At 40.5% G+C, this 12,603-nt stretch overlaps 1 protein-coding gene across 4 annotated transcripts in view; it reads right to left on the bottom strand.

The window, feature by feature from the left end:
- CDH6 (cadherin 6) overlaps positions 1-12,603 on the bottom strand; it is a 110,517-nt gene that overhangs the window by 48,911 nt on the left and 49,003 nt on the right. For all 4 annotated transcript variants that reach the window (XM_063400509.1, XM_063400501.1, XM_063400516.1 and 1 more), the window contains one exon: positions 1,838-2,193. In XM_063400509.1, the coding sequence (XP_063256579.1) occupies positions 1,838-2,065 (228 nt within the window). In that variant the 5' untranslated portion in view covers positions 2,066-2,193. The remainder of the gene's footprint in view (positions 1-1,837; positions 2,194-12,603) is intronic.

Raw genomic sequence — 12,603 nt, 5'->3', positions numbered from 1 at the left:
TTTTTCTCTCTCTGAATCCTGTTGTAACTGGTTTTCTTGGTTTTCTGGCCCAACTAGACCTTTTTCTAACTGTCTCTCAGCAAACTTATCCTGCAGGAATATTCACTTCCCCATCAGTCCCTCTGAAGTCAATAGCTTGTACTCTAATTCTGCAGAGAAAAGAATGGAGGGCTAATCAGGTTTAATATCAAAATTCACGGTGACAATGAGAGACTGCCGAATCACCTGAGGACCACATGCTTTATCTTTGAACAAAAAGATCCCCATTACCCTGACCACCCCCAGCAGACTGTGAAACAGGAGAGTGTGTGGAGGACTCTTTCAGTCTGTTGCCGGTTTTTTTGTCCTTGACTCCATGTTTCATACCTGGTTTTTTTTCCTTCACTATCTCATCTTCTGCTTTTGTTTTTGCTCTCCTTAGGTAAACTTTATCCCAACTCTTATGCTCTACTCCCATTTAATGTCATTTCCCCCTTCTTTCCATCTTGATTCCTCTTTGTAAAGCTTCCATTCCTTCCATCTCTGTCTTTCTAGTTTTTTCCTCTTACTCTCTTCTGTTTTGGTATCCTTTCTCACCCTCTCATTTTCCTTCTCTACTTCTCCTCTCTGAGGACTCTCTGCCTTTGGCCTTTTCCTGTAGATTGGGCTCAATGGTACCATTCATGAATGCTGATTATCCTGGCTGGAGTTCTATGAGTATTACACCAGCTGAGTAGCTCCTCATTTGAATCATGCCTTGCAGCCATTTAGCAGGAAAGGAGTGCTGCATCCAGCTTTGACTGACAGCTGACTGGCAGGCAAGAAAAGCAGCCACCATCTCTCATGGGAATGCTCAGAAGCTTTCAGAGGGAGCTAAAATGTCAAACCACTGTGATCTGCAGCTTTTGCTAAGAGGCTTGAGAGATCAAACTAGATCAGATCCAACCCTGTTTTAGTGTGGAAAACCAAGCTGTATTGTTTCTGTTTTGACTGGCATCGTCAGTAGCACAATTTCTGCATTCTGCAAGATATATTCCTATACACTGTGGCACCGTGGGCAGTACAGACTCTCTTTAGGCTCTTAACACAGGTGCATTAGCTCTACAGCTCACACAAAGTTTGTTACCTACATGGAGGTCTGCTGCTTAGGGAGGTGGACATTCTCAGAGTTAATCTGTGACCTTTCTTTTTAAAATTTTTTTTACCCTTTTCCAAATAACTTTGAGATTAGAAATTTAGCATGCTCTGAGATTAGAAATTTACAGCTGCCTCTTGCTTCTTAGTGTGCTTCTACCATGCTTTGTAGTTGCATGGCTGGTGGTGTGAAGGTCATGTCACACAGTCCTCAGTGGCACCACAAAACCTTGTTAGAAAATGGCTGCAGCATTGCTGTGTGCAGTGGGTAATAAAAAGGGAAACAATTACCTTTTGCTGGGCAGAGAGAATCCTCACCAAAAATGTAGGTACTGTGAATCCTAAAATATCTAAACCTCTCCTGGTTTATGTAGTCTGACTGCAGCAAAATTAGTGAACATGAGGGAAAACACATATTCCAGTTTAAAGCTAAAAATCTGGCCTATAATTAAACTGCATTATTTCCAGACACAAAATTAAATGCAAAATCTTTAATAGAATTGCCAGTGATTTGCCATGGGACTTCCTGGTTAAATGAAGACTTGTTGATTACAATCTGAAGCTGAAGCTCACAAACCTTTCCACTGAATTACTCTTCAGCAGAAGCTGGGCACACAGGAACATGAACTAAAAGTTGTACCAGGCACTATTCTTCCCTACTTGCTACTGCTGGCTTTCCAGTGTGCCTAAAATCAAAATATAGATGCATATGAAAGAAACTTACCTTGCCAACATATTGGTAGTCAGTTCCTGTGTATTCCTCCAATAAAAAGAACTGATTCCACATCCAGCTCCTTTTGGAACGATGGAGGTCTTGCCGGCTGTTTCCAGACAACACCAAGACCTTTTCCTTTTCTGGAAAGCCACTAGTCCTTTTGGATAATGGAGTTAAGAAACTTTGGTGGGGCTGACCAGCCCAAAACAGCAGCCAGAAGCAATGGTAAGTTCTCATCACGGCAACACAAAAAGGTCTGAATAATGATTTCTTGTCTTGTCCTCAAATTAACCTACTTTACTGCACTCAATCCAGTCTCATGCCGTCTTCCTTCTTTAAATAGTCTCTGCAGTCTCAAAGGATCTCTGAAAAGAGAAATAACAACTTTTTTAGCATTTCCAAAGGTACTTAACTGTCATCACTGCAGCAAGTAAGTCCAAGAAGCAGACAAGCAGTAATGACTGTTGAAAGCCTGGGCTGTTTCTGATTCAAAATGTTGCAAATTGTCCTTCAAATGATCTGAATGAATCTATATCGACTCTAGGGAAGGAGTCAGGATGTTTGGATTTAGGGTTTGTGTGGCTCCCCTTTAACCCCATTTGCTTCCCTTCATCGATAAGGCAAGCCAGATATTTCTCTTTTTACTGCCTGAACTTTGGGATGTAGCCGATTACTTTCTGATTGGGGATCTTGATGAGGCTACCATATTACATTAAAGAAGTGCTAGCAAAACTGCACACCATCTTCCCAGGAGGCATTCTCTTGCTATACTTATGGACTGAAGAGACGGGACTTAACTCCAGGATTTTTCCCTCTCATTTAAGGAGTTTTGCCTTTAATTCCATTTAGAAAGACCTGGCTTAACAGGTTAGTGAAATAAATGTCTGTATTTGTCAATGTCTCACACATAATAGACCTGCTTGTTATTGCATAGGAAATGAAGTGGACACTTTGGTTTTCTCATTATCTACTGCCAGAGTTTTGAATCTTTAAATACATAGTTATATAAATAAATGCTTTCACTTATAACTTGTAAAAATAGAAAACAAACCACAGCTAGTTCATTGCTACCTGTGGGTTTCACTAGCTGCTGCTTCCTACTATTATTAATACTAAATATTGGTGCATCTACAAAATAATTACAACAATTATCTCTGTCTCTGAATACTGCATAATTTTCAGCATGCAAAGAGCCACAGATACAGTACCCCAGAGTACTATGCACAGCTCTTCTGTTTTCAAAAAAGCTGAAAGCTTCTATTCAAAAGGAGGAAAATTTGCTATGTGTCTCAGGTAACCAGTCATACAAAATGCTTAATGAACAGCTTTGGAACATTTTATAATGTGAAGGAATCAGATTTAGTTGACAGAAACATTGTACAACATATATTTTTGTTGTAAACACTTCATTAAATTTTTAGTTCAAACAGATCTATAACCTCAGAGAAGGATAATTTGATTAATTTTCATTTGCTTTCTCACTGATGCTCTTTGAAAAAAAGGTTTTGGGTTTTTTTTTCAGTATTCTGATCAAAATCCAATAAATCATTCTGAACCAGCTCAAAATTCAATAGAACATCTCTCGGTATTTGTAAATAAAGACCGTGGAATGACAATCTGATCGTACAAAATGGAAGAGAAAATTTTTGTTTGTTTCATTGCATTTCATGAAACACTACTTGGATCATATTCTACCTTCAAAGAATCATACTGGATCCTGTGTATATGATCATTGGATCATATTCGACCTTCAAAGACCATTTTTTCTCCTATAATGTGTTTGTCTGTTTAAAGGTGTACATTAGACAGGATTTAGCCTTTGAGCTATGCTAAAGGAGTTACAGTACCTGCAATGCCTTGAGTTAGCTACTCTTCTGGCTGTTGTTCTTAGTAATAAATTGTATGAAAAAACCTCAAGTCTCTTAGAAGTCTTGTTAGTGAATAATTTTCTATAAAGAAATACCACTTATCTATTATATGAATACTAGGTAATGGAACAGGACTGTTCAAACAATATTATTTTAGTGTTTCAAAAGGTAAAATACTGTTAAGAGGCAACTTCTGTGTGAGAAGGAGTGACATTTTTAGCATTAAGAGGAAGAATGTAAATAGTACAACTAATTCTGATGCAGTGTGCTTTCTTCTGGAGAAGAGGGAAGGGTTGTAATTAGCTTTCTTATTAGCCAGGGAAAGACAACTCTGTCCTGCAGGTCATGGGAACTGTGTCCACACACAGCTTTCAGAGCTTGAGAGAGACACACAGAGCCCTGGGTGTATTCACACATACATGTAACCACACACAGAGAGAGAAGAGCAAGAACAGAGCTGCCATCACAACAAGGCCTTCCCAGAGGAGGAACAGGAAAAGCTGGCATGACTAAGCTTTACAGCGTGTTCAACAATTGCTTTCACTGCAACTGATGGAGCAGTGGCAAACTAGTGTGCAGTTGCTAGAGCAGGACACAGACAGCAGATTCAGCAGATTCAGGCACCAGGAGAGGGAGAGCTGAGGAGGCTTTAACCCTCTCTATGTCTATAGTCTCTTTTCTCCTCCTTCTGTACCCTTCTGTAAGGTCTTGTCCTTCATGGCTCTGCCAACATCAATTATTATTACCCTGGCTCTCATTGAACTGTATTCGAGCGGACATCTTCTTTCGTGTGATATGGAAAAGGAAATTGTGTCTCACACAGCATTTTTGATTTGCATTTTCTTGCCAGGTTGCTTTGGGGGGAGGCTGGGACCTGCCCAGGTGAGTTAAGTACTGCCCTGAGCAGGGGCAGGCCTTATGAGCTGCCATGTATCAGGACGGACATATCAGGATGATCTGTGTTTGGAGGGCAGATGTGGAAAGATGGATTAGACAGTGGTTCTGGCTGTGCACATGTGTCTTCCCTTACTGGGGAGGCAGAGTCTCAGGTAAGGAGTGCAGCACATGAGCAAACCTACTGCTTTGATATTAATGAGGTCTGCATGGATTTTTGAGACATAAGGGAGTGAAAATCATCACGTGACAGGCTCCTCTAGTGCCCATCCCACCACCTCTATGGTCAGATCCTGTGGTGGGGCTCCATACCTCTGCTCGTGCACACAATATTTCCTGAGAAGTGCTGCCTGAAGCAGCATTACTTAGATGGGCTTTGTGCCAGCCTTTTAAAGGATCAGTCCTTCAAACACCAATTGCCAGGAAACAATTATTCCTGTGGGGGAATTTTCTACACTTGAAGTAAGCTATATTTCACAGCTCTGATGTCATGAGAAAGGTTTTATAGTGGCTCATGCTGAATTATAGCCTACAAGAATGATATCATAGCTGTGAAATGCAGCCTTTTACTCTTCCCCACAGAGATGTGTCCAAAATGCTGAAATAAGGGCATGATCCCATAATGGCCTTCTTGACTGCAGAGCCTTCATGATGCAGCAGAGCAGCTAAGCCCCAGGAGCTTCCCTGTGAGTGGCAAGAGAGGAGACACACCTTTACAGACCCTGGCTTAAGCCTGCAACTGGGGTAAGTACCTACTGAATCCAGGATGTCTCTGCCCTGGCGGTGCTGATTACTCTTTGATGGGTCATAGTGACAAACTCAGAGTGAATAAAAAGGACTGACCACTCCACTCTGAGCTGAGCCTTTAGCAGAGCGAGTTCTTGTGGCTCTTAGATGCCATTTTGTGCTCCAGTCCCTGTGTCTCATGCTCCAGAGAGGTCTCTGCAATGGAATAGGGTTTTTTTGTGCAATCTCTATTCTGAAAACAAGTCATTCACCAGGGAGATTTTATTTTCTTTAAGTGTAGATGTGCAAATATAACTGACAGGACCCAGGGATGGGGGCTAAAATTTGTTTTCTTCACATTGCACAAAGACAGGTGAAAAGAGACACTTTAAACATGGCATTTCTCTCAACCATCAGCTGGTCAGGTGGCTGGGGAACTTGCTGTGTAATCAACTGTCAAGAGTGAAAAACAGTTTTAGTGTACAACAGTCTCAGACAACTTGCTTAGCTCTGCCAGCTCAAATATATAGCAAATCTGTGCTTTTTATGAGAAAAGAAGGAATGTGCACATCCAAGCTTAAAAAGAATCCCAGTTTAACTTTAGCTATGGTCATTGGTCAAGATAAAAGCAATGTCACTTGCAGCCACAGAACTTTCTTCAGTGTGACAAGCTGCAGATCTGAAGTTTATGTTCATGCCTCTTTGAAAGATTTAAACCCCAGACAATTGCTTAATCACTATAAGTATCAACTTCAAAATTATTTCCCCCAGGTGATAGTAGTCACAGTCAGCCTTTCTATTCACCCTCTCCAATACTTCATTAATGTAATGTCTTAATGTGAGAACTCAGTGCAAATTTACATCCTTCCAGAGCAATATCCAAGTATTTCAACTATAAATCAAGAAGGAAATGCATCCATTGGAGTTACTCCTATGAATCAGGGAGCCCTGCCCTGGAGATGACTTTCTGGCACAGTGACAGGCATCAGGTACAGATTCCTGATATGAGGAGCCCCAAAGAGGTTCCACCCCTGCTCCTGCTGAGCATTGTGCGTTGCAATGGTCTTCCCAGCTGGTTGTTAAATAAACCAGACTAGCAAAGAACCTTGCCATGAGAGGCATCAGCAAGGAGAGGGAAAACAGCTTCTCCTCATTCCCTTCTGTTCAGCTCCATAGTACTCACTCCATCAGCAGACTCTCGGAGGAATATGCTTTATAAAGCGTACTAGGGTCTGGACTTCAGGATAATTTCTTTTCTGAACCCATGCATTCAATTACGTTTTGTATGAATTTATACATCCTGGATGTTATGAGCTGCTGATCATTAGATTTTAAATAGATTCTAAACAGGCTAGCAACGATCGATGTCTCTAAAGTTTCGCATACAACCTTTATTGAGGCAGAAGTGCCAAGTTTAACCGATCCTTTACTCCCTGGTTGTTGAGGTACAGCTTCATTGTTCGGCGGCGCTGCATACAAAGCCTCGCAGACTTGGATTAAGGTCCATTAGCACTCTGTGTTTTGATTAGAACATCAGCAGTGTTTTGAAGAACTGACAATGTACTGCTGTTCTCGCACAGAAACTGAATGAGGAGGTGGAAGTTAATACTTGCTTTGGCATCGCGTAAAGGAAACCAAGCATGGGACGTGTTCTATGGCTTGAGGCTTGCTTATTTATTTGTTTGTTTATTTCTGTGACACAACAAATTGCCTCTATCCTTAAGGAGTTTGCTTAAGTTCTTAAAGAAAGATGTACAGAGAACAGACCCTACTCTCTCGTTCTAGCAGATTACACTATGAATATACACAAGTATATATACCTTTACTGCCCCCAAATCAGGTCTAATTTAGAGTTGTTGCTAGAAAGATACAAACGAATCCCTGGCTTCATCATCATATGAAGTGTTTACCAGCAGTATCTTTGGAAGGAAAGGCGGGTTCTACCCTGGAAGCTCTAATTTATATTTAATTTTGTGGGTGATGTGGGAACACCTTAAAAATATTCTGACATCATTTACTAGATGCTTACCCAACCAGCATCAATTAAGTCTGTCAGGCAAACTGAGCCTGCCTAAATTCCAAACAATTCTACAGAGCCAACTGGCAGTGACAGTACCTGGACTGCAGGCTCTGGATTCACAGCTTCCCTGTGCAGGAGAGTCACTTTCTAGTCCTTCAGCAAAGGGAATTCTTTCTACTCATGTAGTCTTGCTGGAAGGACCCACCCCTGGCTCAAGCATCACATGCAAGTGCTAAATCTGTCAGGTCTGTGACAGTGGAAGACAGCAACAACACATTGTCAAAGCCTGAGGAACCAAAGGTGAGGAAAGCATTGACGGGGGAGGACAAAAATGGCTAAATAATGACTTCTGCATTTATTGTGTCAGATGGGAGAGTCTGGGGTATGGGATGAGGCATTCTAGGTAAGGATCTGTTGATCTGTTGCTTGGATTTTACCTTATTGCAAAGCCAAAACCAAAGAGCAATGTCCAAGTCCCTAGGAAAATTTGAATGAGTCAGAGAAGCCAGGACCCTAGGGTGTCCTTGGAGCTGTACTATCTAATGTGCAGAATGTGACTCTGATAGCCTGGAGGCAAGACTGCAAGTAGATGATTAAGTCTTTAAGGAAAATCTGAAAAAAAAATTACTTTCTCACCATGGAGGGAGAAAGGTTAAAGTGACATTAGTTGCACAAAGGAAAAAAAAGTATTCCTGTTAACTTCAAAAAATAGAAGCTTCCAAATTTATCATATTAACTTCTTTCCAGTGTCATAGTAATATATTTTTAATAAATCATATTAATACATTTTCATATATAGCAAAGAATGTCTTGCTGGATATTTTCAGTAATAGCTAAGTTTCATGTGCTCAGAAGCTGTAACACTGCAGACTTGTCCATAATTGACTTGGACTTAAAACACCGTTGTTAAGTTTGAGCTTACTTTACAATTATGTCTCTCTTATGACCATTTAAATCTGAAAGTCTTCATCTAATAATTTTCTCAAGTGTGAATAAGCTTTTACAGCACTGAAACCAAAATGCTTTTTTTCTTTATTGTCCACAAGGCTTGCCTTTGTAAATATCAGTCATAAATGGAACAAAATGTCATTTTTTCAGTGTAAAGATAGCTGATGAAATTTTAATCTTCCAAAACCTTTTTTTTATATCTTTGTTATATAAAGCCATATACTCTAGCAATCATTTCTGTAAATACACCACTGAAATAATGAAACCGAACAGAGCCAAGAGAGAATTCAAACTGAAAGATTTGTGGGTTTAAACTAGAGGTACTTTATGAAGACATCAAGTACACAATGTAATTGCAGCCAGCAGCTGTTGATTATAATGTCTTTCAAAGTCATTTTTTTATTCAGTTCCCTCAGCAGGAAAAAAGGTGCAGAACTACAAAAATAACTAAATGCAGCAGCAATACTAAGATAACTACTACCTCCACCTTGCACTGGGAACTATTAACATGGTGGTTTTGTACAATACAAATGATTTAATCCTAGTGGACCTAGTGAGAGCACCAGGCCTCACAAAAGCACGCACTGACAAAAGACGGGAAGTGAGAAGTGTACCTCCTTCTTAAGTTCATGAATGGCCGTGGCAAAAGATGACTGTATGAATTTAGTCAATAGCTGGTGAGTGAACTGATGATGGTGTTTGTCTGTTCTCGGAGATTTTAATTTTCTTTTTCATCTGGTATCTGAAAAGAGTCTTGGTATTATCTTCTTCCAGAGATTCCCACTCTTGGTCTCTGTACCTAGCCTAGAGTGTATCTTTTATCCACTGTGCAAAAACAGTCCCAACACACAGGACAGAGGAATGGCACAGAAAAGGAAATATTGTTTTCACTGTATGGTTGTATTAAATGACATTTCTGTGCTCAATCAAGATTATCTGTGGAAGAGCTGGAATCTGGACCTAGAGTCTTGAGGCTTACAGCAGTATTGCAATCACCAGGTTATTATTCTACCTTTCTGATGGAAGTCCAAGCCATCCTACCTGTGCTTTGAGCACTACAACAGCTTTGCTGCACATACTGGCTGAACACTGGTGTGAGCTGGGCATGACATGAGCTGAGCATGGACACTGCAGCTGGAGCACCTGGAAAAGAATCTGACACTCCCTGGGTGTGAAGGCAAGAGCAGTAATCTTATGTAGGCATTACAGGCTGGTCACCTCTGCAGGGAGTGCCACGGGAGAGGAAGGACAGACACAGCCCTAGCTGATCCTGTCCTCTTTGTGAGCTACCTCTGGGTGGCGCTAACACGGAGCAGGAGCTGGTCTTGCAAAAGGGTTCCAGCTGCTTCTGCCTTTTGCAGGTGATGTGGGGACAGGCCTCCACAGCATTTCAATGTCCCCCTGAAGCAGGAAGCACCCTCCTAATTCTGTGTTCTAATCTAAACCAGGGACAGGGATGTGACTAGCAGGTAGTACAGACTAATACTGTAAATTATATTAAGTTGTTCCTTGATGGAAGACTAAAACAGCCAAGCAATCAACTACGTTTACTAGAAGAACAAATCAGTAGTGCTCCTACTGATATGCATATCTGATATGCATTTTTTTATTCCTGATGAAAGCCTTAATAGCAGAGAATAGCAGATGTGCATGGAACTACAGCCAGAGTTTCCAGCAGTACCCAAAGTAACTCTGAAGCCATGAAAATGCTGTAAGAAAATCTTATTTCTTGTTACAGTACTTGATGTAAGTCTGCAATGTTGTAATCTTGTTGTGAAAATTACTGTTCTTCCCAGACATTCAATAAACTACTATCAAATTATAAGGCTGTGGTTTTCCCTAACCCTTTTAATCTATTTATTTAGGTATGTTAGAACAGACAACTAGCAGGCAGTTCAAAACAGGCATGTCGTCAAAAAGAAATTCAGTCTACATTATGCATCAAAATTTGATGTCTGAAAAGGAGCCTAGCCTTCCTATCCAGGAAATAGAAAGACTCTTAGGTGACCATCAAGTGCCTAATCAAAAGTGCTTTGACTTCCACTGAAAAAGCTACATGGCCTGAATACGTGTTGTATTTCTGTTTAGACACTGGAATTTGGAAGTCTCCTAGACAGGCTCTTAGAAGTGATCCATGACATTTTAGGCTTTTCGTTGTAAAAACAAATAGAGCTATTTTAAACAAAATTCTGAGAAAGGTATGAGATGCCACCACTTAAAAATATCTGGTAAGGAAACTATTAAAAATCTTTGGATACATTAAAGAAAAAAATCGGTCAGCTTCTCCCTTAAAGCTGTTTCTCTTGCTCTAGGGAAGAGACCCTGTTTTGCTTTATTCCAGGCACATTCAGCCTACCATTTATTAGATATCCACCCTCATGCCATCTGAGGAAAATTATCCAGAAGTGCCCATAAATAAAACAGAACCACAGAATAAAACAGAACAGAACAGATCCTTTCTGTGCTGATCAGCAATTACTCAAAGCCAAAGTGTCAGCGATACTCTCCAAACAGAGGAGAAAAAACTGGGCTTGCAGATGCTTTAGTGGCATTGCAGTTCTCCCTCAAGTATTGTAGTGTGATAATGAAGGCAGAGGCTATACTTCCACATGCATAGCCAGGAATAAAAGAAAGGAGGAGGTAAGGTGTCTTTTTCAATAGGCACAGGCATATCTTCTCATCAAAGACTGACTATTTTTGACAGTAGCAATTAGGCAGTTCAATAACAGACACAAGTAAAAGAAAATTCTTTGACAGGGGTGTTTTGGATGTGCTTTGGGCAGAGTGTATATTGTTGTGAAATATGATATTATTTGCTAAAATCCTGATTTATTTCCTTTAGAAGAAACCCAGATACTCTAACAACAGAACCATTTTAGCAAGTGAGGGCAAAGAGGTAAGCAGAATTCTCACAATTCTAATTTAGGCATATTAGAACTTACGCACTTTTCTTATGTAAAAAAGAGATTATTCTTTTCTATCTTTATTTACAACCATCTGTAACTTCACATTTCTAGGATAGCCACAATGCCAAATAGAATGGATGCTGTCTCTTTCATTTCTTTCTTTTTGTTTAGTGGCCCTAATATTTTCTGCCTACTTTTCCCAGTTCCCTGCTACAGGGACTCTCCTCGCTACCCCTGCTCCCAGTGTGCCCCCTTTCATCTCTGGTAGAGCAAAGCAGTTGTCTTTCTTAAGCAGTTTTCTATTCACCAGCTGGTGCTTGCATATTCCTCTCTGCTAAAGGCTCAGTGCTCAGTACATTTTTCCTGACTTCTTGACAGAAACATATGCTAATTTCCCACTCTGAAGTTAGGCGAAAACAAATGAGGTGGGACATAAGGTACTGGAACCTGGGCACGATGGAAATAGCTAAACTTTGCATTTGATTGTCAGGAGCTTTCTCATCTCTCATAGACTTTCATGGCCATTTACCAGTGTGAAATGAGTGCAGAGTGCTACCAAATCAGAAATGCCTGCAATGCTCAGCTCATTGTGGGCAAGTGAACTCCATTTGTGCAAATATGCTCCAATGGGAGAAGTCAACTAGAAAATACAGAGATGCCCATTAAGACTGATTTCATTATGAATGTGCTATTAAAAGAACAGTAGATTAGGAGGTCATGTCTCTTTTTTGGTGAAAAGGTCTGTTATGTCTTTGATCATGATAGTAACTGGCTGCACTAAAACACTCTATATTCTCCAAAAGGTTCTTAATGTTACCCTTATTAACTACACAGCTTAAGAAGCTGTAGCAAGAGAGGAGAGCTAATGAAGATGGGCTGGCTTCCCTTCTTAGATCTTTTGATCCTACTTGTGATCCTGTTAAGGATCTAGGAGATCTTCTCAACAGGGCTACACTGGATGGCAGGGGGTGGAGATCGCCACGAGGATAGTCCAGGAGGATTAGCATGAGTAAGCATCTGCAGCAGCAAGAGTGACCATTTCTGAGTGACTTCAGAGTTGTTAGGACTGAATAATGAGTATTAAAATGGGAATAAAACATGCTTGTTGTTCATTCAGTGTGTGAATAAATACCATGCCATGCTGGCAGGGATGTTCTAGCAATCTGACAAGTAGGACATTCTGTTTCCTGAAGGATGATATTTATTCATTGTTCAAGTGCGTGGCAGAAGCAGCTACATTCAACCTGTGACTTCAGGTGAGGCAATAAACTTTACCACTTCAATGTGTATTTCCAGCCACGATGACTCATTATTTAACTGAGGTTTTGTGAACAGTGAGTGATGTTTCTGAAACTCTTGAAGTTTCTTGAATAGGAAACATGCACACTTGCTTTTCAAATCATTAATCTGAGA

This window comes from Prinia subflava, chromosome 1 (assembly GCF_021018805.1).
Source record: "Prinia subflava isolate CZ2003 ecotype Zambia chromosome 1, Cam_Psub_1.2, whole genome shotgun sequence".
In the NCBI taxonomy this organism is placed as follows: Eukaryota; Metazoa; Chordata; class Aves; order Passeriformes; family Cisticolidae; genus Prinia; species Prinia subflava.
Note: the sequence above shows the minus strand (reverse complement) of the source record. Positions and strands in the feature narration are given on the sequence as shown.